Source organism: Pongo pygmaeus, chromosome 3, assembly GCF_028885625.2.
Source record: "Pongo pygmaeus isolate AG05252 chromosome 3, NHGRI_mPonPyg2-v2.0_pri, whole genome shotgun sequence".
Taxonomy (NCBI): Eukaryota; Metazoa; Chordata; class Mammalia; order Primates; family Hominidae; genus Pongo; species Pongo pygmaeus.
Genome location: NC_072376.2, coordinates 153,020,039 through 153,047,330, shown reverse-complemented (window position 1 = coordinate 153,047,330; position 27,292 = coordinate 153,020,039). Strand labels below are relative to the sequence as shown.

General features: G+C 38.3%; 1 protein-coding gene across 4 annotated transcripts in view; it reads left to right on the top strand.

The window, feature by feature from the left end:
• MAML3 (mastermind like transcriptional coactivator 3) overlaps window positions 1–27,292 on the top strand; it is a 434,383-nt gene that overhangs the window by 113,334 nt on the left and 293,757 nt on the right. Inside the window, exon 1 of one of the 4 annotated variants that reach the window (XM_054484343.2) lies at window positions 5,805–17,728. The exons of 2 other annotated variants lie outside the window; for them this stretch is intronic. In XM_054484343.2, the coding sequence (XP_054340318.1) occupies window positions 17,711–17,728 (18 nt within the window). In that variant the 5' untranslated portion in view covers window positions 5,805–17,710. Of the gene's footprint in view, window positions 1–5,804; window positions 17,729–27,292 lie in introns of those variants that run through there. One more of the 4 variants, XM_054484344.2, reaches the window with a different exon arrangement.

Genomic DNA, 27,292 nt, shown 5'->3' with positions numbered 1-27,292 from the left:
AGACTATTATTATGCATTATATATATATTTGAATCCTATTTAAATCGGCAAAGAGTTCATTCTTGACACTGATTCTCCTACTCTGGCAAGATAAGGTCAGTAGGAAAGACGTAAATATGCAATTACTCTGTGTGTAATTTAACATTTGCATTTTCCACAAAATTATGATGTCCTTTTGTTTATCACCGTACCCTATATTGTTGATTTTTTGAAGGGATGTGCTTTGAAGTTTCTAATTTCTGTTGAATGTAATATTTTAGTGTGGCGCCCAAGGGCTAGAGGAAGGAGGGATGGACAGATTGGTGGATGTCAACCATATAAACCTTGTGTAGGAGAGGGAGAGTTGCATTACTTGTGGATGTTCAGGTGGGAGGGACCCTTGTCCTCTACCTGGAGATGAGTTCTGTTTGTGAATCCCACATAGTTTTTGAAGACTGCACTTGATGAGTACCTCCCTCTCTGGAGTTTAGGCAAGTTTTAAGATGTGTCCCTGAGTTCATGGTATATTTCTTTGTTTCCCTTTGCCTCCCACCCAATAGCCATTCACTCTTTCAGATGATTGGAGCTGCCCTCAACACTACAATGGAATAGAAATGAAAATGGGAAAACATTCCTGCCTTCAAGGATCTTGTTAGATGCTCTCTCTCCCACTTCTTCTCCCTGTGTGTCTCTGATACCAGATATAAGTAAATACCTATAAAGGAAAAAAAGTCAGAAGTTGGTAGCACCCCACCCTTTCCTGGGCCTTTTCCACCCTAACCCCTCTGTTGTTGACTGCATTCTGGTCTCACTGGTCTGTCTCCTCATGTCTTTGTGCACTCCATTTTCCTCATTCACTTGTTTAGTTTCCGTGAGTGTGCATTGTTTGCCCATTCCAGCAGTAGCAAATGAGTTGGCCTTTGAACTTCCTGTGTGTTTCCATTTCTTTCTTGAGGGGTAGGGATAAGAGGAGAGGTTGATAGTGGTGATAATAGAGTATCTTTGCTCCTAAAAGGTAAAAGAGGAAAATCCCAGGCATTGTACAGCAGTGCACTAGCACCCATGCCAGAGTAGCTCTTGTTGCTTGGTGTGTGTTACTCTGGGACAATCCACTGAAGTGGCCTCTTTGTTAAATGCATGCCTGTCCCCGCATTCAGACAGCATTGCAGGGCAGTATGAAATACAGAGATGGAATGAGACAAGCAGTGGCAATGCCGAGACACCAGCACAGTCGGGGTGGGTGGGCTGTGCCTACAGTGCTGTGGGGTTCAAGAGGAGGAGCAGATAACGAAAGCCTCTGGGAGAGGGGACATCACCTTCAACGTAGGGGCCTGGTGATTCAGAGAATGGTAATGCTTCTGATCAAGGCATGTTTAGTCTTCAGACCACTCATGGCACAAGGGTAAAGATCACCATGCATGGTCAGCCATGGTTCCATGGCTGTGGGCTGTGGGAGTTAGTGGGCCCGTGGATTTCCGCTAGAACGTGCCCAGGTGACCCTACCAGGGAGCAGTCCAGCAGACAGGTTGGGACATGATAGGACTGTCATTCAAAGCTTCAGCGATGCTTCCTGAAATTTCTGTGAGGCTGGTGCGGTTCTCCCCTTTGAATTTACTCTTCTTTCCATGATTCCCTCAGTCTTCATCCCAAGAAAGTTATGGCATTGTGTTTAATTTAATTTGCCTTAATGTATTTTTTTTTTTTTTTTTTTTTTTTAGATGGAGTCTTGCTCTGTCTCTCAGGCTGGAGTGCAGTGGTGTGATCGATCTCTACTCACTGCAACCTCCACCTCCCGAGTTCAAGGGATTCTCCTGCCTTAGCCTCCCTAGTAGCTGGGATCACAGGCACGTGCCGCCACACCCGGCTAATTTTTTGTATTTTTAGTAGAGACGAGGTTTAACCGTGTTAGCCAGGATGGTCTCGGATCTCCTGACCTCGTGATCTGCCCACCTCGGCCTCCCAAAGTGCTGAGATTACAGGCATGAGCCACTGCACCCAGGCCTTATCTTAGTATTATTCCTGTGTATCCAGAAGTTGCCCTGTCATTGCAGCTGTCATTTCACAAGCACCTTCATGAATAATAATAGCCGAGCTTGCAAGTGCTAGCCTCTGTTCCCTGTGTTTTATGTAGACTAACTCTTAATCATTGTCATAACCCTGGGAGGTAGGGACTATTATCCTCTTTTACAGATGGGGAAACTGAGGTACAGGGCATTCAGTACTTGTCCAAAGTCACACGTGTAGTAAGTAGCAGAGCTGGCATTATGGACCTAGGCAATCTGGCCTAGGAGCCATTGCTCTAAATATGTGTGGTACTTCCTCAGGACAAACAGTGATCATGTTTGGCCCTAGGAAGTCAGGGAAGGAAAACATATAATCCTCGCCACCAGTAGAGAAAAAAGACACACCTATAAAAATATCAGAAGCCATGTAGGATCTCTCCATACTGATGTGCTGCCTGTTTTGTTTGCTTTTATCAGTCCAAATATTTTTCTTTGGAGCCACAAGAGGTGCACCATTGCCAGCCAGCTGGGTGACCTTGGACAATTCATTTCACTCCCTGCCGTATCTGTAAAATGCGGGTGTGAGATCAAATTATCTTCAGGGTCCCTTCCAGCTCTGAAGTTCTGTGGTTCTGTGATTTTGGAATGTTTTTTGCGTAAAGCACTTGGCAGCACTAGAAACATTCAGCTCTTCCAAGTGCATTTCTTTCTGACTCTCTTCTTCACCCATGCAGAATTTCTGAAGTATCCTGTGATCTTTATTAATCACACAGGGACTGTCATTTTCTCAGACTAGTGGAATGGCTAAGGTGCCCTCTGCAGAAGACATCGTAGCTAATGTTCTCATTACTGACTAATTGGCTAAAGAGACTTCTCTCACATTGCATTTAGGCTGATTGATAGTTTTCTATCACCTGATGGGTGGAATGGACAGCCAAACCAATTATCCCCACAAAGAGAGCCCCATACAGCAGAGCAGTGCAGCTCGAGACAAAGGACCCTTATAGATTATGTCTAATCAGGGTGCCTGCTGAGAGTTTGTTAAACAAAATGATTTTCTGAAAAGTACAGTTTAACATGCGTTGAAATACATGTACTTTAGGGTCATATGTAACTCAGTGGGCCTTGTCTTATTGAAAGCAATGTGTTTCTGATTATGTAAACATGGATAGCCTGCATAACTAGTTAGCTGTATAACTAACACTAGGTAGCTTAGTGCTGAATGAAGATGTGCATTTGTTTGTTCAAAACTGAAGCTGCAGGCCTCCTGTGAGTCACATCGTGGGAGACATGCTCTACTTAGATGGAATCTTGTAGACATAGGGCATTACTCAGATTCCTTTTTGTATTTTCTTTTCATGTTGCTCAGGCTATTTAAAGGAAATAATATTCAGGTCACTTGCTTAGTCATTTAAATTGAGTCCATTTCTTTGTAGCTAATGCATTAATTTATTGAAATCTCTATTTAAAGTGCAAACTCCAGTTTTAGAGCGGAAAGATAATAATGTGTTAAGGATTCATGTTAAAACCTAACCCAAGGAACTTCTCGATCACTTCTTAGTTTGTTTTTTGTTTTGTTGCGTTTTTTTTTTTTTAAGCAGAGGGTCAGAAGTCATTTATAGTGCTTCCCTATACACAGTCTTGAGGTTCAGGTTTTCTGGGAACCAAAACATCAGGGTTCTTAGTGCCTCACTTTCCCAGTAATCTACTGAATTGTGTTATACAATTGTCAGTGGACTAAAAGATACCAGTGAATGAATATAAGGTCTTTTACTTATATTTCCCCCAAGCAGGGCCACAGCAATGTCAGCTGGGATCCTTGGAACTTGTGACAATATCAGTCTGATATAAATTCTTGTGTTGAAGCAAGTTTCAGTATTGGAAAGTGGAACTGAAGAGCACAGAGCACTGACCATAGCAGCAGCATGTACCATAGTGTGCTTCTGAGCCACCGTCATCTTCAAGGTGTTTTCTAAAATACACACCAGAGTTGGATTCTAGAGATCGGCTCTAGGAGACAAACTTTTGAGAAAAGAAGTGAAAGAAAGCATGGTTATTTTTATAACTTAACAATTTTCCTGTAAATTATTCTTGTCTGACTGTTAAATAGAGGGACAGAGGAAGAAAGGATATGCCACTTGGAATGGGAAAAGGGGGGCTGGAGCACAAAATTGGCTGTGGTTGAGGTAGAAAATAGGCAGCTGTTCTTCTCATCCTCTCCTGAGCCTTCTGCTCCAGGAGATTCCTGCTGGAGCTGTGCTTGGACTCTCTGGCACACCGTACAGTCTACACTGAGCCATCAAAGAAGTTGCAGGAGAGGTGCTGATCTAGCTCAGCACCCGACTTGGAAGGGTCATTGTGTGGCACAGCAGTGGCATGGCTATTTTCAAGGGAGCAGATTTTTAATCACGGTAGCTGTTTCATCCTCCCTGTAGTATTCTCTGACAGTGAAGATGGAGCCAGTAAATACTCATGTTCCTGCATGTTGGGTGACGGAGGTCTTGCTTTACATCCCTCTCTCCAACTGCTGTGTCCACTTGAGGCAAATGTATCCAGGAAAGCAGTGAGGCAGGCAATGACAGGGCCCATTGGTAGACGTTCCCTTGGCTCATTTTAATACGTACTGCGTCAGAATGGGCCTCATATGCATTAGAAATCACACACACTTGTTATTCAATGAAAACCTTGACTGACACTGTACGTAAGCTCAGTTAACAGCAGAAGTACTGTTGACAACAGAATAAGGCTGTAGTACAGTGGCCAGTCATTTAGAAAAGGAATCGGTCCCAATCCTTACTTTCCTATATAATCTATTGCCTTTCGTGGATATGCTTTGTTTCTGGTTTGAGTTCATCTCAATTCATTCTCAACCATGCTGTTTGTTCTATGAACTCCCCAGTAAGAAATACCTCAGGATAGAACTCTACCCAAAAAGTAGATAATGTGTTCCGAAGGGAATTAAATAAATCATTACCCTTCAACCTCAGGTAGAGCAATTTGGTGCTAAATTTTATTAATGTTAGTTTTTTGTTTTTGGTTTGTTTTTTTTTTTTGAGACAGAGTCTCGCTCTGTTGCCCAGGCTGGAGTGCAGTGGTGCAATCTCGGCTCACTGCAACCTCCACCTCCCGGGTTCAAGTGATTCTCCTGTCTCAGCCTCCTGGGTAGCTGGCGTGCCACCACGCCCGGCTAAATTTTTATATTTTTAGTAGAGACGGGTTTTCACTGTGTTAGCCAGGATGGTCTTGATCTCCTGACCTCGTGATCCACCTGCTCGGCCTCCCAAAGTGCTGGGATTACAGACGTGAGCCACTGTGCCCAGCAATGTTAGCATTTTAATGGAAAGATTTTTACATATATTCCCTAGAGGTAAGGACATGGTTTGTAATTTAAAAGCTATATATTATTAAGTGATGATTGCAGTAATTATACTATTGGATAAAACAAGGAGGAAAACCTGGGTCCTGTGTTCAGATATCTGATTTGGAAAGGACTCCGTTGATTTCACATATTTGGAATATGAACATAATGTTTTTCAGGGTTTCACCTTAGAATTTCCTTGGCTTGGCCGGGCGTGGTGGCTCATACCTCTAATCCCAGCACTTTTGGAGACTGAGGCAGGTGTATCACTTGAGGTCAGGAGTTCGAAACCAGCCTTGCCAACATGGTGAAACCCTGTCTCTACTAAAAATACAAAAAAATTAGCCAGGCGTGGTGTGGCAGGCACCTGTAATCCCAGCTACTCAGGAGGGTGAGGCAGGAGAATTGCTTGTACCTGGGAGGCAGAGGTTGCAGTGAGCCGAGATCGTGCTACTGCACTCCAGCCTGGGCAATAGAGCAAGACTCCATCTCAAAAAAGAACTTCCTTGGTTCATATTGTTGGACAACTGAATATATTTTTAGCTTGTGTCTGGTAACTGTTTCCCAGTGGGGTTTGTAGATGTTGCTTTGCCTGCCTCTACCCATGTATAACCTCCATCAATATGTTATTTGATTTGATTGTATATTATTAACTGGAACTTCCTGGAATTAGACAAGCAGGGATTCAAACTACAATCAAATAATAGCAATGCCTTCTTTGCTACCTTCCTTTCAAATCTAAAGCAAGACAAAAATTCAGCTACTGAGTAGTTGAATACTGAAAATCAGAGGTATCTTCACAGAGCTAGTAAGCATCAGACTTGGTTTGAATCCAGGTACTCTGATTCCAGATCTCAGTGCTCTTAACCACTGTGCTATATGGCATTATGGAGCATCTAGCACAACATAGACATTCAGTGAGTTGATCAGATATCATTTGGGAGTTGAGGTGTTCCTCAGGTTGGGCCCACCCAGCCTTTCCTTCTGATCCTTGTTCTTCAGTATTCTGCCACTCAAACCCAGTAAAATCTTTCTTTCTCACACCATGTCTCTTCCCACTCCATCTCTTTTTCAAGGTATGTGAACACTGAACATCAAAATTTCAATGGTTTATTAAGAGTTTAAATTTCTTAGTAATCTACTCCATTTCTGTCTAAGTCAAATCACAACAGACTATCTCACATCAGATGTTCATTTATGAGGAATTAACTTCCAGGTTGAGTCTAAGGATCAGTTTGTATTTGGCCTGTCTCTTCCATAGGCTACTTTGTAAGCTATAAAGAGTCCTAGACAAGAACGCAGAAACCCTGGGTCCTCGTCTTGCCTCTATCCTGATTCTTGTCTGGCTTACCTCATGGAATTCTTGTGAATGAGATAGAAGCCTTTTGTACACCCTTGGGTGCTATACAAAGCTGTTGTTGTTGTTATTGTTATTATTGGTCCACACTGTGAGAAGGGTGGTATATAACGATGACTCTAAGACCCATTGCAAGGTGGTTAGTCATCAAAAAACATCTCATTTATGTTCAGGCCATTGTAGTTCCAAAGGTGGGCACATTCTTTTATAGACCTCACAAAGATTTTAAAATAAGAATGTACAGTTTTACAAAGTCTCATAGCACTGCTTAATGCAAGCAGACATTATTCCATTGTATGCCCAGTGCCATGCCAACATTTGAACATTTATTCAGTCCTTACACATGCATACTTAATCCTCCCGATAACCCTGTGTGGTGAGTACTGTTGTTATCCTCATTTTATATATGCGGAAACTGAGAGCTTAGGTGACTTATCCAAGATCACAGAGCTAGTAAGCATCAGAGTTGGTTTGAATCCAGGTACTCTGATTCTAGAACTCAGTGCTCTTAACCACTGTGCTATATGGCCTTATGGAGCATCTAACAAAATAGACATCCAGTGAGGCGATCAAATGTCATTCAGGAGTTGAGATGCTCCTCAGGCTGGGCCTGCCTTTCCTTCTGATCTTTGTTTTTCAGTATTCTGCCGCTCAAACCCAGTAAAACCATTCTTTCCCATACCGTACCTCTTCTTGCTCCATCTTTTTTTCAAGACTGAGCCCTTCTCTGCAAAGCCTTTCCTTGCCACTCAGGTTTTGCATGAGCTTCTTCCTTTTCTAGATACCTACATTTTGTATTTGGAAATTAATTACGGCCTCTATTCATGGTCATCTTTTCATATGTTTATGTCATTGCCACAGGGCTTAGTTATAAACGGCATGGAAAAGTCCTTGCTGTTTGTTTCGAATAGCTCTTAGTGCAATGATGTTCATAGGATGTGTTCAATAAGTGCTTCTAGGTCTATTGATTATGTGCAATCCATATAGGAAAAGGATGTTCAGCCAGAGCCTTATTCTTGTATGCTTTTTGGAAATTCCAACACAGACTCATGCTCTGAACACCCGTTCATGGTTAGAAGCTGGTGGCTTTTCCCAGGAAACACAGTTTCTCCCTTTCTACAAACTTTTGACCAGAAAGAAAAAAAATCACCCAGTGCACAAAAGCCAGAAATGATCTTGAAGGATAAGCAGCCAGTTGCATTCTCTCACCTTTTTTTTTTTTTTTTTTAACAAACAATGAGAGGTTTTTTCCAATGGTAGAAATGACATAAACTCATTGTAAGGAACTTTGGAATTTATCAAAAAGTGTAAAGGCAGAAGAATAAAAATTGAGCATATTCCTAGATGTCTAGTAAGTTTTCCTCAGAATAAATCTTTAGAAATGACGTTGACAGGACGAAGAGGGTTCAAATATGAAGTCTTTGGTAACATACTGCCAAATGCCCTTCAGAAAGTTTGTACTAATTTACCCATTTGTACCATCGATATGGATGTGAGTCTAATACTTTCAGTATTATATAATGTGTAATAAAAATTATTTTCAGATAACTTACAGGTTTAATAGTCAAAGTATACTACCCAACTGCTTAGACTTGATGAGGAACTGAATGGAAGTAAAATGATTTTAAATATCTGGTTTACTAAAACCAATTAACAATTTCATTTTCCTTAAAAACAGAATAATTTCAAGTCTGAAGTTTTCATTCAGGTTAAAATCAGTCTACATTCAATGCTTAGAGGTTCAACAAATTCTAAGACAGGTCATCCGCTACAAAGATAGGCTGGAGCAGCCACTTTCAATTTTGCCTGAATTTTATCACTAACTGTGATAAAAGGGCACTTAACCTCTTTTAGCTTCCCTTGCCTTGTCTTTGAAAATGAGTGGGTTGAACTAAATTATATCTACAACCATTTCCAATTCTGTGATTCTAGAACCATCAATCTAAATCTACATGGATACAACCAGAGCTATAGGAAGACTGTTTAGTGGCTGGGAAAATGAAATGTGCACAGACAGGTAAATTTAAGGCTAAGTAGAGTTAAGATCCAAGTTTCATATTTTCTTTGGAAAATTTTTGATTTATTTAGTGGTTGCTATTTATTAAGACCGTTGGCCAGTCAGCCAAGGCAGACAGAGACTGCAAGTTAGTTCCAGTTGCTGAAAAAGTTGCTTCCAGTAAGAGTTGGGGGTGAGGGAGAAGGCAAGGCTGGAAATAGAAACGTAGGAGAATTTGAGCATATCTCAGAGTACAGAGAGATCACTCTCAGCTGGGAGAGAAGGAAAATCTCTGTGAAAGAAGAAATTTTTCAGATGCACCTTGGCAGGCAGAAATAGTAGAAGGAAGTTTCTGATGAAGGTAATCTTGTCATTCCCAAAATATCATGATGACTAACCCCATGAAAGTTTAAAATGTATGGATAAAAGTTTCCATGCCACTACAGGATTATTATAAAATTTAACTTAAATCCCACTTCAACAAATGTCAGTCATTGAAGATCTTTGTATAACCAATATTGCAAAACCTTTGCTGATGGATTACTTATTTGAATCAAAATTTAATATAGCAAAATTTCAGTGAAGAAGATGTGACGGGCTCATAGGGTTTGTTGTCTATCCTCTAATAACTTTGTAGTCTCCTCACATCCAGTCACAAACTTCCTTTGAGTTGGAAGCCATATGAAACTTTTTGTTCTCTGCAGCAGTCTATAAGAAAAAATTACTTAGTCCATTTTTAAATATTTATCCTTTCTATAATAATATTATACACACAAAATCTCAGCTTTGACCCTCGGAGGAGAGCCGAAGGTCCAATGTTCTGATGATTTCATATGGACATACACTGGCTGTTATTTGAAGAATAAATATTTAAATCATAGAATGAGTAAGCATTGGAAGAATAATGATGGCGTTTTCTTTGTTGTTAATCTATTTGTGCCTGAATTTGCTTTAAATGCCCCTTTAAATTTTTTTCTAATATAGTGGGACTAAGGAGAGTAGTCCTAACTAGTGGCAATATCGGAGGACAGGGGTGTGACCGTGGTAATTTAGTGCAGGAGCACAGCATCAGTACAGTCTGCGGCTATTTTCTAGTGGGTTTTAATCTCTGCTGTTGCTGCCTATCACAAGATAACTGGAGCCCAGGTTTTTCAGATGGTATTATATGCTGATGCTGTGTTACCAACCTCTGTAATTTCTGAGTTTCTCATTATCAAAGATGGGAGCCTCATCTCTGCTTAACACAGCAGTGCCTGGAGAGGTAATAATGATCATGATTTTTACCATCCCTGGGGTTTAGAATGTCTCCTCTGTTATGAGGCTTGCCCAGTGGCGAGAGGTAGCCTCAGAACTCCCTACCCCTGGAGCACTTAGTTGGCAGCATTTGGAAGTGTGTGCTTGTATCTCCGCAAGCTGGGAGACTGGGATGGAGAGCCAAAAAGGGAGGGAGGAGGTGAAATGCCTAGGGAGTTGAAGGGAAAGAAGTGAAATGAGGTAAAGGAATCTTGAGTTGTCAGGAAATACAGAAGCAAAACCAGGTAGAAAAGAAAAACAAAAACATGGGACAAAAAGGAAAAGATGAGAGGAGGTGGATGGAGGTGAGGATGGCATGCCTTGAGATAGCTGTTTGGAGCCTGGCCCTTATTTTCCTCAGTCCTGTAAATAAAACTGAATTTTGTCTTCCTGTGGCATTGATCTTCACCCTGGGCAGGTATGACTTTCCCCTGGTAAATGTTGAACAATTTAGGGCAGGCCCCCTGCCAAAGCTAGTGTGTGTTGTCCAGTGCCTTATATGGTAGTTTATCAATAGGTGGTTGTAATTTTAAAATAATCTAATCTCCTGTCTCCAAAGAAGCTGCCATGAAGTCACTGATGTGTGGTCGGTGGGACATTTAAAGATGAAGAATACAGTTATCCTGAAAATGGGAGGGGAGGAGTGAAATGAACCAGGGACCGCATCAGCACCAGAACTGAAGGAGTGGAAAATAATTAGAAGGGAAATAAGACACAGAGAAACCAGGATGGGCAAAGAGAAATGTGTGATTGGGGAAAAACAAGATCCTTACCTCATCCTTTTCGTTTCTTCCTACTCACAGAATGTTAAATGCACTCCCAAATGAAAATAGTGTGGATGTGTGAGTGGCTGTCACTCAGACAGAGGAGGGAAAAAACCCAACTTATTTCATCTTCATCATCTTATTTTGTCAGACCAAGTAGAATCCTCCTCAAACTAACCAGAGTAACTTTGGTTAAAATATGGGTGTGTGGCCAAAAGCTTTGGATAGATTTATTTTGTATGAATTTTAAAAAACAAAATAAGTTAGCATCTTTGCTTATGGTAGTTTTGAAAGAAAAATATACATATTTCCTAAGCTGATATTAAAAGTGGCATTTATGTAATAATTATGGGTGACTTGTTTCAGTCTTTTTAGAAGACACATAAAATTGAAATGATAGATGTAATATTTATAAATAGTATTATGCTTACTAATATAGTAATAAGCCCTCTTTTTCTGTAGTTTATCCCTAATGAAATATTTTCTCAAAATTTTCCCTATTTTAAAAAATTTATTTTTGTGCTAAAATACAAGGTGAAAATTAGTTGGTAATTAATCCAGCAATAACAGTTAACAGTCTCAAATTCAGTTACCACACAAATAAGAAAGGAATACAAAAAGAAGGAGAGGATGTACTTAAATCCAAATGTGAGCATGGATATCACCCAGAAAGAGAGAGAATTCAGCATTTCTCTTAGTTTGTAGTCTTTGAGGCAAAACTGGTAAGTGGGAAAACAGTTGTTCTAATCGCAGTGGCAGTGTTCAAGGGAGGAACCATTGCTGGAAGTGACCAAGTATACTATTTTCAGGTGGGAAACTCACCAATAGGGATCATTTCCCTTTTCTCTAGTTGAATTGGTGTTGCTGCTACCCTGTGCTGAGCAAGGTTTGGTTTTACTGATTGACTGAGAAGATGGTACCTGTCCCCCTGGGCTGAGAGCAGGTGTACCTGGGCAGTCTCTGACCATTTAGCTGGATCCTGTGGTTTTGCAGCATTTCTCACCTTGCAAAATTGGGGCAGGTGCTTTACTCAAGGTCAGCGGTTTCACCTCGAAGACTGGACATCATTGTAAAAACCAGATGCAGTCTAAAAGTGACAATGACAACTGTGCAAAAATAGAAGGAAAAAAAGGAGAAAGCTGAAAGTAAATGAAGTCTGTCTATAGGACTCTCACAGGAGAGCATGAATCATCAAAGAGGTTCCAGAGTTACAACCAAGAAGTATTTATGGCGATCAGTGGTGCAAAGGGTAATAATACAAACATAATAAAGAAGAGAAAGGAAGGCATACTAGAGATAAAGGAGGCCTAGCATTAAATGAATAGGGAGATAAGCTTAATGATTATGCTCAAATGACTGAGCTATTGATGGCAAAATGGCTGAGCTTTGGAACTGCTTTTTAAAACTGGCCTTTAAGAAGATAAATAAGGATAATTAAACAGTAATGAAGACCCGTTTCATTAAAAAAAGAAGAAAACAAATAAATAGGCAAGATCTTAGATGATGTGTTAGCCAGTGTTAAATGAAGGAAGTAATAATGAATTCCTCAAAATATGGTAGCTCTCCTTTGGAATCTTGAAGAATAATGAGAAAGAGAGAGAGAGAAGGAGAGAGATGGGGAGGAAAGAGAGAGAGAAACAGACAGACAGACACTGGAGTAAAGACTGCATATCCAGTTCTCACTTGTTCAGAGTATCATTGGCAGAGATATCTCAGATTCATTCTCTTGTCTTATTTTAGCCACTTTTTTTCGGAATCCTCACCCCAGGAACCTCTTTATCAGAACTACCAGTTAGAAGCCACACATGCTTTCTCTCTTCTTCCTGCTTCATCTATGCTCCAGTGTTGCTAATGTATAGTAAAAATAAAATGAAAAATAGTTTAGGAGAGACATTGTCCTGTACACTTCACAGAACAAGAGCCCCTGAATAATTAATTTCTAAATAGAATTAGTGTTAAGCCTATTCCAAACATAATACTTGCCCATAATAAGTATTCCATAAACATTTGTTGGATAAATAAGTGAATTAGGAAAACTACATTGCTAACAAATACTAGAACATTTGAGAGGGTAAATATATGAACATCTATGAGATATTAGAGCCAAGAGCTACAAACAGCATAAATCTATAAAGCTTTTTCATGTTAGACCAACTTAATCGATTTTTTGTTTTGAAAATTGGAAAACAGTAGACAAAAAGAATACACTAGATACATTATTATATCTAAATACATCCAGACGTTAATGGAAGAATTGATAGCAGATCTCATGAAATCTAGTTCAGAAAATGAATTCAAATTGACTTGAATGTGTCAAATTGATTGAAAACTGCCTGAAGGACTGAGAGTGTAATGATAAATGGCAATGTATTGAATCTGGACGAGTGTTCAGCATGGTCTTATTTAACATCTTCATTAATTATCTGGGAAAGGATATAAACAACACATTCATTAAATTTGTAGACGCAAACGAGAGAGGTGTTTTTAAGCACTGGATAAGGCAGAGGGCAATATGAAGGGAACTAACCTGCTCAAGAACAGAATGATGTTAATAATTTGATGAAAATCCACTAGTGGCCTGGCAGTGTTCTGTGCAGAGCACGATCCCAGGCACCATAGGCGATTAAAAGATGAGTTAAAGCATCTCAGCAGACAGAGTGCAAACAACTAAAGTGTACCACGGGGGAAGGTGAAGGAAGTGCTGCATTAGAGGTGCAAGCAAACTGCAATGGAAGTAAAGAAGTGATGAAATTCTAAAGAAAAGAGTCAGGACTGCAAATTCACATTGTCACACCATGAGAAAAACAACTGGAGCAAGAACCATCCCAGAGAAGTAACTAGGGTTAGATAAAGGATAATGCCATGGGCTACCAAGAAGCAACAAGACGGGGATATTTTTCTTCAAGCACGCCATGTGAGTCACAGATAATGGAGTCGGGACATTGGGCTCAGCCAGTGCAAACTCACTGCTCAACAGAACCTGTCTTTTTTTTTTTTTTTTTCCTTTTTCTACTATTTTTCTTTCTTGTGTTAAGGTAAACTACTAGGTACTGTTTTTAATTTAGTTTTTAATTATGATCTAAGGATCAGTACTATGGAAACACACATAATTATATAAGAAAGTATTGCACATATAAAGCATTATTTATTTTATAATATTAAACAAATGGCAACGATCTAATGTTCAATAGTAGGGGAAAATTTACAAAACTTTACTGTCTGTACTTGACAGGATATTCTCCAGCTACTAATGGGTGTTTATGCGGAATTAGAACAGGAAAAAATGCCCATATTTTAATGTTAGATGAGAAAACTGGGATGCAAAATTTACCATAGAGTGTGATCAAAAGCAAAAAGCTAGTGCATTTTTAGCAAGAAAATATATCAGTGGCTGTCTTTGTGTAGGGGGAAAGAGGAGGCTAGAAAATAATATTTGTTGAGTCCAACTAACTAATTTGTTCAATGTTTCTTTCTGTCGTAAAGGTTTTTATTTGCATTTTAATATATGTTTTGACCAGATGTGGTGGCTCAGGCCTGTAATCCCAGCACTTTGGGAGGTTGATGCAGGTGGAGTACTTGAGGTCAGGAGTTTGAGACCAGCCTGGCCAACATGGTGAAACCTCGTCTGTACTAAAATACAAAAATTAGCCAGGTGTAGTGGCACATGCCTGTAATCCCAGCTACTTGGGAGGCTGAGGCATGAGAATCGCTTGAATCTGGGAGGCGGGGGTTGCAGTGAGCCAAGATTACACCACTGCACTCCAGCCTGGGCCACAGAGTGAGACTCCGTTCTCAAAAAAAAATAAGTAAATAAAATAAAAATTAAAAAATGTATATATGTGTATACACACACACACACACACACACACATATATGTTTTGATGAGCCTCTAATAAAGGCACTTAAGGAAAGTTTAATGATTTAGTTATGTGGTTATTTTCTTGGAAAAAAAATCAAGGTTCCTAATCATTGAGGGATATTAGTTGTCTTGAAGATCGATGTATGTTAAGCACACCTGGAATAACAAACAAATTTGGCTGTTAGGTATAACCCAATGAGTGAAAGACAAGGATGTGCATTATGACATTATAGCCGCAGTGATCAGGGAGGAGCTGCCCACGCACACAAACTCACACGTTCCTGCACACAGGCATACCTCAGTAAAGAAACCACGTACCCCTAAGGACTGAGAGCCAATCCGTGGGAGAGGTTTTTAAACGCCAAAACACATTAAGGTGGGCAGAGATCTGAGATTCATTTTATTTAGTATTTTTCAATCGGGTTGAGAGCATTGGGTAGAAGGACACTTCTAGATGAAGTTGAAATCAGCAACAGTATATCTAGAGCTAACAACTCAGTTTCCACATCTTGAAAATTGGATAATAATAGTATCTATCTTATAAGGTTGTTAAGATTAATACACACATATACATTACTTAGAATAATGTTTGTCACATACTAGGCATGTAGATGAGTGTTAGCTATTGCTGTTATATCATTAATATGCTCTTGCTATAAAAACAAGAAAGTAAAAAGTCAGAGTCAGTTTCAACTTGTAGAGAGGATGTTCTTGCTATAAAAACAAGAAAGTAAAAAATCAGTTTCAATTTGTAGAGAGGTAGTACTTTCCACACTGTTTTAAAGGAGAGTAATATGTAAATAAAAGTAAAAGGTGAATAATTTTGTGAAACTGTGTGAAAGTAATATATTTTCAATATTAGGGACAATCCTTTGGCTTATGATAATTTTTCCAAAAGAAAAAGTTAAAATGTCAGAATTAACAGCATTTCAAGTGAAAACATCTTAGAATGTGGCCTAAGAATGTAGACCTAAAGAATCAGTTGTAAGAATTTGCTTCTGTTTTGGGTGAATTATGTTTATTGAACTTGCATATTTAAATGAAAAAGCACAAGAAACTTTTTTAAAAGCCATGTCTGAATGCCAGCAAATATTTGAAAGAACAAATATAAGCTTGTTTTAACAATTCTCTGCAAATTCCCTCCCTCCACGTATCCCCCTGACAAATAGCCTTTGCAATGTGAGTACTTAGCTTGGGCATAAAGGACTGAATGTGAAGATGTGTAAAAGATCCATTGTCTAGGCTGCTCCTGGGTGATGGAAGTCGCTTCTGAGGTGGGCTTAGCAGGAGGGCACATGCTCACTCGCCAAGAGTGCATCCACAGACCTCAGCTTCCATGCGCATTGATGATGGCCATGGAAGCACATGGTTTGAAAATACCCTTAGAGCTGCGTGGCTGGACAGAACATCTAGCTATTATGTGGTCCATCTGTCAGGAAATTGAAGTCCAGGGAAGCTAGGCAACTTCTCTAAATCACACAGGAAAATAAGATAGGAACTTGATTTGCTCTCTTCCTGGTCCAGAGTTCTCAGTATCATTCTGCACAAAGATGTGAATAGGGGTTAAGTAAAAAGGATTATATGGTCAAAAGGCTTGGGAAAACCTGGGTTCCATATGTTATACAGGTGTCTTTCCTGCAAGATGTCTCAGAGCCTTCAATATCTTAAAAGGGGGATTATTATACAGCATTTCTCAGATTTATTTGAGCATGGAACCCCTTTCTTCACTGAATATGCTTTGGGTAAAAGCTACTCTGTGCTATCCCTTACTTGAATAGAGTACACAACATGAGAACTGAGAGGGAAAGTCACAGCATAAGCTCATAATATTTATAATAGCCATCTTGACCTGTATTTGAACTAGGGTTATACAGTCTTCTATTGAGTTAGTAGTGACAGATGAAGACAAGGAAGTAAAGGTAAAAATTGATTAAACTGCGTATTTAGCAGACAGAGGGAAAAAGAGATGGGCATATTTTGTCTATTCTCAATTCCTTGAATCTTATAAAGAAGAGATGAATTTTTCTTCTGACTCTGCCTCCTGTCCCATTGCTTCTTGTCTGGCCTACACACATTTTGCTATTTCTAGAACCAAGTTAATCCATTGTTCTTTGCTGGGCATCTTATTGATCTTCCATGTTATTAATATTCACTTTTGGCTGCCAGATTAGCTCTAATGAACCATTCACGTTTATTTTTAGCACACTTAGAAAGTTGGGACGTATTATCCAGATTGCATTCTACTGTGCAGGAATTGTATCTACAAAGAATGAGAAGTCTTGACTTTCCTCCTTTTCCCGATTTCCCTTACTTTAACTTTACCCCAAACAGAAATAAAGGAAGTCTTCAATTTATGAACAGCCTGTTCCAATAATTTTTTGGGGGGAACTCGGAATTTATGTTCCCATAAAAACAGTGTTCCTAGGCTAACCCACTAAAAAAACATTTTACCCATAGTGATTTTAAAAGTATGCATTTACATGTTATTTACAATAAAAGGGAAGCAATTTGGTTTCAAACATCATAGAATGTATTTACCCCTATTTGAAACAGGTCCTCCCCTCTCGTGCTCAGACTCATTTGCTGGAATTTGAAACTTCCCTTGGGTCCCTCCAGGGCTGTGGCACAGTCTAGAGTCGGGCTGGACCAAGAACTCTGGAGCCAGACTGTTGAGGTTAGCACTCCGTCTCTGCTACTTCTGTGCTCCTGGTAGGCTATGTTACCTTTTGGTGTCCCAGTTCCCACATCTCTAAAATGGGGATAATAATGATATCCATCTCATAAGGCACCTGACACATAGAAAAGTGCTAACAGGTATTTGCTCTCATTATGATGACAGTGATGATGGAGTGGGGGTGGACCTGATGGGGCAGTGGGGATTCAGGACAGGACTCAAGCCAAACAAAACTGGAGGAAGGATTGGGATCGGTGGCACCAGGAAGTGGGGGAAGAAGGGAGGTTGGTGAGTAGATTCAGGAACGTTAAACTGGATAAAGAGAAAGAAGAAAGAAATGAGATTCCCAGTGCAGTTATGACCTGAGTAGGATTGGAGAAAAAGGAATCAGAGAGGGAAGAGAAATTCTTGGGTCATTGTTTTAAAAATGAGAAAAAAAAATGAGGTAAGGAATATGGGTAGATATTTTTGCCACTTTTCAGCTTCAAGACGTAGGTCTAATTACTTAGCTACTTTGAACCTTATAAATTGGGAATAATAGTATTAACCTTGCAGGGATGTATAAAGATTAGAATAGTGTATCCGAAATGCCTGGCATACATTAGGTAGGCCCTCAGTAAATGATGGTATCTGTTCTTACATAAAGGTTATGCTGCTAAAGTACTTCCAGCAAATCATTCTTTTTTTCCAGCCCTAATTAATTTCTATTGCTTAAGTAATCCATACTCACTTCTAAAAAGTAGAAAATTAAAAATAGTTAAGAAACTTATCTAAGCTCACACAGTTATGGAATGGTTAAACTGGGATTCAGAGCTTGCAAGTGTAACTCCAAAGCCCGTTCTCCTAAATAACACACATATTTGTAAGTCCCAGCAGGTACAGTTGTTTTATTTCATATGGCTATAGCTACAGAAGAGAAGCAGTCTTCTCTTCTCCATGTATTGTCTATTTTCATCTCTCTGTAACTCGTTGGGTACTTTAAAAATGAAAAAGTGACCTACACCTTTGTTTCTCTGGATCGGATGTCGTCTAGGAAGTATGTATTTGGCTTCAGTTTGTTTCACTGGCAGTTTTTTGCAACTATCAGAGGATGGAATTTTGCTTTGTCATCTGATCCAAGCACAAACTTAGGTAAATTTATGAGAACGGGCCAATTTCTACAGAAAAGCTGACTCTAGTGAAAGATTTTTTCTTCCCTAAGTCAATTTTTTAATTTGTATTTGATCTGTTCTGCATGGTGTTTGGCCCTCCTCTTTGCAAGTTTTGCAATTTCACTGTCCAACAAGCAGTATCTGATAGGAGTTTTAATAAGACTCTTCACCCTTCTTTGTGCTCAAGAAAATATTGTCAGCACTCTTCCATTCCCTCAGAAACAGGATCCCACCCACTCTGACATAGCTGTTCCACACAAGAAACCAAACATGTAAACCCTAAACAAAGAGAGTTTGATGCCAAGGGTTATTTTTTCTCTTTATTCTGTAATATATTTATACACTTTTGCTCAATATCAAACTATTTGAAGTCATTATAAATAAATCCAGAAATATGTGCTTTATAGCCTCAATATGAGTAAATACCAGGCCAGAACTGACCAAATGCACAAACAAAAAAAGAAATCAGCCTCAAATTAGGTTTCATGGTGCAATTATTCCATGTATTTCTGAAAACTGTTCTTTTAAAATATCTGCTGTTTTCTTCCATCTTTTCAATTGTCTCCAAGTCTTCTGCCACCCCCACCTAGAAAAAGAGTCTTCTGTTTGCATTAGGACATTTACATAGGCATTTCTTTCCTGGAGAAATATGACAGCAGCTGAGATAGCACAGGCCTTGTTAATACTTAACACTGAATAAACAGGGCAGGTAATGACCATTGTAATACTTCCAAATGCAGTACAGCAACACAGTTGACAAAGGTCAGGAGGGAAAAAAAATAGCATTGGTGTTTGCAGTGGGAAGAATCTTCTGAAATGAGACTTGAGAAAACAAGGTATATGTCCTGTGTCTTAAAGCCTTTGTTGAAGGGAAGACTACTAAGCTCCCTCAGAACTGGTGTTCCAAGATTTGTAATCTCAATACTGAGAAAGATGGAAACATAAGGACAAACTTTAGTACTAAGAAATCCTCACAGTACCCAGGGCTTTAACATTTCTTCATATAAATTAGGCAGTCAGGTCAACCTACCTAAATATTGTATTAAAGGCACCCTTTTACACCAACTTCACCCAAAACACTCCCAGCTGCTCATTGTACACTGAAGTTACACAATGTATCTTTTCAAGGACCTCTCAGTCTTTGCTGAAAAGGACTTCGGTGCTTCCAAGAGTAGCTCTCAGGAGACACCTCTTAGATGAGGTGTTGTTTTCTGGAAAGGTGCCTAAGTTCCTAGATTGTATAGCAATGGAAAGACTGAGGTTCTAACGTATATTTCAGAGAGCTGCCTTATGTTGTTGGCCATGTTCATAAGCAAGACCCAGTCATCTGGGTGAATGAGGAGCTGCCCATCTTCCTAGGCCAGAGGCTTAAGAGTCTATTTGTTCATGCATTCATTCCTCACTCATTAGGTATTTATAGAGTAGCATCTGCTATGGGTCAGGCTGTTTTCTCAGCGCTTGGGATAAATAGTGAACAAAACATTGTCAAAGAGCTTTGGGTCCAATGGGGAAGACAGACAAGTAAACAGATCATTGTAATATGGTGAAGTAATTAATTACAGGGTGACTAAGGTTTCATTCAGGCTTCTGAGGGACCTGCAAAGGTTTTACATAAAAAGTGTCTTTGAAGCCCAAAGATTTATTAGGATTTTGTCAGTGCTGGGTAGGGAGAGTTTTCTAAACTGAAAAAACATATCCAAATCCCTGGAAAAAGAATATGGTCGGTTAGGGGAACTGAAAGTAGTTCAGTGTGGGCGGAGGGCAGAGTTAACCTAAAAGATTAGTGAACAGAAAAACAATTAGAACCCAAGTTCGTCAAGAGGTTGAGGTTTAAACAACAATTTGGAAAAGAGAAAAAAAATTATTCTTCAGTTACTAATTTTGCACATATTAGCAATTTGAATTGAGAGGTTTTGTAAGACTTCATTTATTTTTAAGTATTTTTTTCATTTTTCTTGTCTTTTTTATTTCTAGTTTATTGTCAGTTATGACTGCTCTGTGTTAATTATAATCGTGAAAAGTTGAGAAAACATATATGTGCCCCAACATTAAGGGATTAGTTATGTAAGTTATAATAAGTTAAAAACACTATATCCCAAAACATTACATACATAACATTAAACTAAGCCCATTTATTTAAAACATAAAATCATAAAAACATGATTAGCAGAAACCATTTCTATTTTATCTTCTTGCCTCTCTAAGTGCAAAGTACCTGATAATAGACCTCCAAAAATTCTTGTGGATGAATTAATGACTGAATGGAAAAAAAGTAAGCATGGCGACAAGCAACTATTAGACTTTACCTTCCACAAAGAAATGCAGAAAAGTTGACAGAATATTTTGATTATTATTCGCTTGGAGTTTGTAACTCAGGACCAAATAACTGTCCTTTGCTTTTTCCTATTCCTTCCATGTAGTGACATTATTAATATATCAAGATAAACAAGATTGTTTTCTTCTTTAAAACATTTGCTCTTTCACTGCTACAAAAATATTATAGTTTATGCTTTTGTTTGATCTTTCCATGAGTAGACACATGTGTATTTGTTTCTAATATTCGCACATTCATTTTCCACTTTGACATTGTTGTGTAAAGGGTTTTGGTTTTTTATTATGTGTTATACATTTGTTGGGCTTTTGTGCGGTTAGATATACCAGCAGAAGGTGCCACATAAAAAAGGGGAGCACCCAGAGGTTTAAATTAGAATCTGAGTAGTTCTCATTAAAATTTTAGGTTATTTGAACTGGAGATAGCTACACCAGCAGTTGTTTGTAGAAGCCCAATTAGACTTAATAGAAAATTAACCCCACCCTAACTAGCACTAACAATCTAGCGTATTCATTTCTTTTTTTATTTTTAAAATTAACCTTTTTATTTTGAGATAACTATAGATTCACATGCAGTTGTAAGGCATGATACAGACACATCTCATGTATTCTTAGCCCAGTTCCCCCCAATGGTAATATTTTAAAAAACTATAATACAGTATATCAACCAGGGTATTAACATTGATACAATCAAGATACAGAACATTTCCCTAACCACTAGAATCTCTCATATTGCCCTGTTATAGCTACACCTATTTTTTCTCTATCCCCCTTTCTTAACCACCCATTTTTATAATTTTGTCATTTCAAGAATGTTATAGAAACAGAATCACATACTGTAAACTGTTAGGATAGGTTTTTTCTTTTTTTTTCCTGCTCAGCATGATTCTCTGTTGTGTGTATCAATAGTTCATTCCTTTTTATTGCTGAGTAGTATGCCATAGTATGGATATGCAATACTTTGTTTAAGCATTCATCCCTTGAAAGATAATTTTTTTTTTATAGGTTTTAGTTATTTATGAATAAAGCTGATATGAGCAATCATATACAGGGTTTTCTGTGGATATAATTTTTATTTTTCTGGGATAAATATCCAGGAGTACAACTGCTTGGTCATATGGTAGTTGCATGTTTAGTTTTTAAAGAAACTGCCTATTTTCAATAGGGGCTGTATTATTTACTTGTCTACCAGCAATGTACGAATGGTCCATTTCTCTAAATCTTTGCCAGTATTTGGTAGTGTCACTGTTTTTTATTTTAGCCATTCTGCTAAGTGTATAGTGATGTCTCATTGTGGCCTTAATTTGCATTTCCCTGGTGGCTAATGATGTTGAACATCTTTTCGTGTGCTTGTGTGCCATCTGTATGTCATCTTCAGTGAAATGTCTGTTCAAGTCTTTTGCCCATATTCTAATTGGAATGTTTTCTTACTGCTGTGTTTTGAGAATTCTTTATATAGTCTAGATAGAAATCCTTGTTAGATAAATGGTTTGCAAATATTTTCTCCCAACATGTGATTGTTCTTTCATTCTCTTAAGAGAATCTGTCACAGAACAAAAGATTTTTCACAGAACAAAACTTACCAAATTTTCCTTGACTCGTTATGCTTTTGGTGTTGACTTTAAGAATTCTTTGCTAGCTCTAGCTCCCAAAGATTTTCTCTTACTTTTTTTCCTAAAATCTTTATAGTTTTACATTTTACATTTACGTTTGTGATCCGTTTTGAGATACTTTCTGTATAAGGTGTGAGGTTTAGGTAAAGGTGGGTATTTTTGGTTTGGTTTTGTTTTATGTCTGTTTTGCCAATGAATGTTTAGTTGCTCTGGCCATTTGTTGAAAAGTCTGTCCTTCCTCCATGAAATTGCTTTTGCAACTTTGTCAAAAATAAATTGAACATATTTGTGTTAGGTGGATCTATTTCTGGGTTCTCTATTCTGTTTCATTGATCTAGTGTTTGTCTCTTCACTAGTACCCTACAGTCTTGATTACCATAACTATATACAGTAGTAAGTCTTGAAATCAGGTACACTGATGCCTTCTACTTTATTCTTTTTTTCAAAATTGCTTCCATTATTTCAGTCTCTTTGCATTTTCATACACATTTTAGAATATTTGTCTTTATCTACAAAAACTATTGCTGGGATTTTGATAAGAAGTGTTTTAAACTTGTGTATCAAGTTAAGGAAAAGTCACATCTTACTATGTTGTCTTCCAATCCGTTAATACAGTATGCCTCTCCGTTTATTTAGATCTTCTTTGGTTTTTTCATCAGAATTTTTTAGTTTTCAGCACATAAGTCCGTATTTGTTTTGTTAGAGTTATACCTAAATATTTCATCTTTTAGTAAGTGTAAATGATACTCTATTCTCAACTTTGGTGCTCACATATTTATTGCTAGGACATAGAAATATAAATTATATTTTGTATGCTAATCTTGTATCCTGTTATCTTGCTGGACTCACTAGTTTTAGGAGGTCCTTTTTTTTTTTTAAAGATCTCTTGAGATTTTCCATTTACACAATCATGTCATTCATAAACAGGAACCAATCCTTTTTCATCTGTATACCTTTATTTTTATGTATTTTTTTGAGATGGAGTCTTGCTCTGTTGCCCAGGCTGGAGTGCAGTGGCACAATCTGGGCTGACTACAACTGCCGCCTCTTGGGTTAAAGCGATTCTCATGCCTCAGCCTTCTGAGTAGCTGGGATTACAGGTGTATGCCACCACATGTGGCTAATTTTTGTATTTTAGTAGAGACAGGATTTCACCATGTTGGCTAGGCTGGTCTCGAACTCCTAACCCCAAGTGATCCACTCACCTCGGCCTCTCAAAGTGCTGGGATTACAGGCGTGAGCCACCACACCTGGCCCATCTGTATACTTTTAATTTTATTTTCCTGCCTTATTGCCCTGGCTAGCACTTCCAACACTTTGTTGAATAACAGGAGTGAGAACAGACATCCTTGCCTTGTTCCTGGTATCAGGGAGAAAGCATTCAGGCTTTCAACAATAACTGTTTTAATGATAGATTTTTTTTTTAGATGCTCTTCATCAATTTGAGGAAGTTTCTCTCCATTTCTAAAAATTAAGAATTTGAAGAGTAAAGAAGTTTGAATATTATAAATCTTATAGTTTATTATTTTTTAGCTTAAGAAATTATAGAGCTTCTGTTCTTGCTAGTTAGTTTTGTCTTCAGGACTTATGCAAAACAGGGTAACCCAGAGTGATAGACATCCTTTTTATTGATGTTTCATGATTTTAAATTTCATTCTCTTTTTTCTTTGCGTACTTGACTTTGCTTTTCTTTTTCTGACTTTTTTCTTTTAAAAAGTGCATCGGTAGACAATACTTCTGTGTTGTAATTGGTTAGTGGAAGACTTTTAATTCATACTTTAAAATAATGTATGCTTACAAGGAATATATATTTCAAAGAGCTATCTGAAAATTAGTTTCAATTGGAATTCACACTAATCTTAATTTGATTTGTACTCGCCTCATTTTCACTTTAAATTTTTAATTACTTTTTAAATTTTTTGAATTTTTGAATTTTGAAGTACTTTTCACTTTTAATTTGAATGTGCAACTTTACTTTCTTCTGTAAAATTTAATATTGCCAGACCAACTCACTTGGATGTCTACTTTTATAAAATAATGCCAGCTTTTCCATTCTTCCTATACACATATAATTGGGTCTTTCAGTATTTTAGTCTTTTCAATATCCTAGTGTCCCTAAGGAAGGGAGTGATTGAAGTTTACCACTTCCTATGACGTTAATGCTGAACTTAAACATCTTCAAGCCAAGGTGTGAACACAGAACAAATATATCTTCAAATTATTAGCAACAGCAACAACAAAAAAACTAATTCACACAGATTTACTCTATTGTAACCTACCACGTCACTCAGCAATATAAAATTGTTTTTGTCATTATATATACTTCTGTATCATCATTTAGACTCTAAGCACCATGAAGGCAGGTATCATTTCTTTTTCATTTACCTCATGTACATGAGGCACTCAATGAATATTTGTCGAATGACTAATTTATGATGACTGTGTGGTATTCCGTTGTTTGGACACACCATTGTTTAGTTAAGCAGTTCCTTTCTTTTGGACATTTAGGCTGTTCCTAGTTTTTGCAATAATAAACATGTAACTAATCTTTCCAGCCCCTCCCACTTTGATGAGTCACCTAATTTTAAATTATGTCTACATTCAGCTTTTGGACATCTATATTTTTTGATCATTTATCGTGCTTTGTAATTTTAATTTCTCTACTCTCTGGTTGGTTGGATATTTATGTCAAGCTGCTTAACAAATGAGCATATGGCATTGCTTTACTGCTTTACTATAGTGTTGGGAAGTCAGAACAGTGTTAGATGATGAGCCCTTTAGAAGAATTTAGAAAGAAGTTGACTAGAAAAGATGTAAAAGTTGTGAAATATATAAGGCCAATTTAGGAGATCACAGAAAGATGGTTCCACATTGTGGAGCATCTGTAATGTTGCTCCTGCAGAGATTGGCTTTGCCCATACCACTGAAAGAAGCCTCATCCCATTCTCAAGTGCTTTCAGAACAGCTTAAAGTGTAATGGGATCCACAACGCATTCCTATCAGAAGGTCCAAAGAATATCAGCGCCATCATTTATATACCTTTGCTAAGTATCTGTTATGGTCCAGAAAGGTTCTCTATTGGGGATTCTGGAGAGGCACCTAGATACCCAAAACACAGTGCTTGTCCTCAAGTAATGAAGGAATTTACACTGGGGATGGGGAAGTAAGACTGAAGCCCTATGGCATTATGGTCAGAGCTCATCCTCCAGAAATGGACACACTTGGATTGGAGTCAGGCTTTTTCTTGGTCGTATGACTTTGAGCAAGTAATCTAATTTCCATAAAGCTCAGTTTATTCATCTAGAAAATGGAAATAATAGTGTCAAAGGTTATTTTGAAGAATACATGGAAAAATGCATTTAAGACTCTTAGAAAAAAGTTTGGCATGAGGTAGGTGTATATTTTTTCTTGAAAAAGAAAAACGGGCACAAAAGACAGTATGGTATCATGTCAGAGATAACATAGGATTTGTGGTAACAGAGAGACTACTTATGGCTAGTGAGAGTGAGGAGGATGTTATGGAAAAATGTAGAAAATCACTTGCATCTTAAAGAACAGTTAGGATTGCAGGTGGCTGAGGGAAAAGTAAGGAAGATATTCCAGAGGAAGAAACGGCATATGCATAGGCAAGGGGAAGAATGCAGGCTGTGTTCATGGACTGTAGGGAGACAAGATGGCAAGGGTGAAGGTGGACTGAGATGCGTACGTGCCCCTGGCGAGCTAATCATTTGACTCCTTAAATATTTGACGTTTTCTAGTGGGAGAGTAAAGGAAAGAATGGTTTTCTATTAATAAAATAGGTATACCCAAATAGTTCTTTCTTTACCTTCAAAATAAGATGTCTGTTATATGCTGGGAATGCAACATGACATTTTAACCTATTTGGACTTGTCTTTCATTTTTTAAAAAGCACTCATAATTGGATATGATTAATCATATGCACCATGGGTAGAGGTCATTTCCGTGGATACCGGCGCTTGATCTCTTTGCTCAGGGTATATTGTGTGCTTTTATGGGAATGGCTCTTGTTTACATTTTACCAATGAGTAAGGAGTTTGAGGGTAGAAACCTGAGTTAAGCGGCGCTGTATTTCTAATTGATTAGTGGTGTTTCAGTGCCCCCTATGGGATGGTGCCAGGGCAGTTGTCTCATTGGATATCTGCATAATTGGACTCAGGATGAAGGAGAGAAGTAGAACCTAGACCTCAAGAGGTGGTTAGGGCCAGATCTTGGGGAAACTTGACTGGCTGGGTAAAAAGGTACAGATTTTAAATTATTAAGCAAAGCAGTCTCTAGAAAGGCTGTTAAACAAGTGCCCAAGATGGAACTTAGGAACATTTTATTTGGTGCTGAAGTTCATGAGAGAATGAAGACAGGAAGCTGATGTGGTGGTCACTTTAGAAATACAAGTGTGAAGTCCTAAGTGCTGGCCTTGGACAGGAGTAAAGTGAATGGGAGGAAACTGAGAACTGTAGGCAACAGGAAGAACTGATGGACTGGACGACTGATTGCATACAGGAGGCTGGGAAGAGGGAGCATGCTGAGACAACAGAGATCTTGAGTCTCGTTGACCTTCCAGGTATGTCTGTCACCTACAGCCTATAACATTCATGATTTATGTCCTCTGACACATAAAATATAACAGGTTATTTTCTACCTCGCAGAAACCAAACCAAAGCTTAAATTTCACAAGCAAAACTTGTTTTTCACTCTATACAACATTAATTCTTTTATCTTCTTTTTCTCATTGAATAGCTCCAAAATAAAATTTTTTGGGTTGCCAAACTTGTAAGAATTCCCTGTTTTTCAAAACTTTCTATTTTAAGACCCCTTCCTTGCAATAAACTGTGGCTGATTGAAGAGGCATTACATAATAGGTAATTGCCTAAAACATCTGTAGACTTTTTTTTTTTT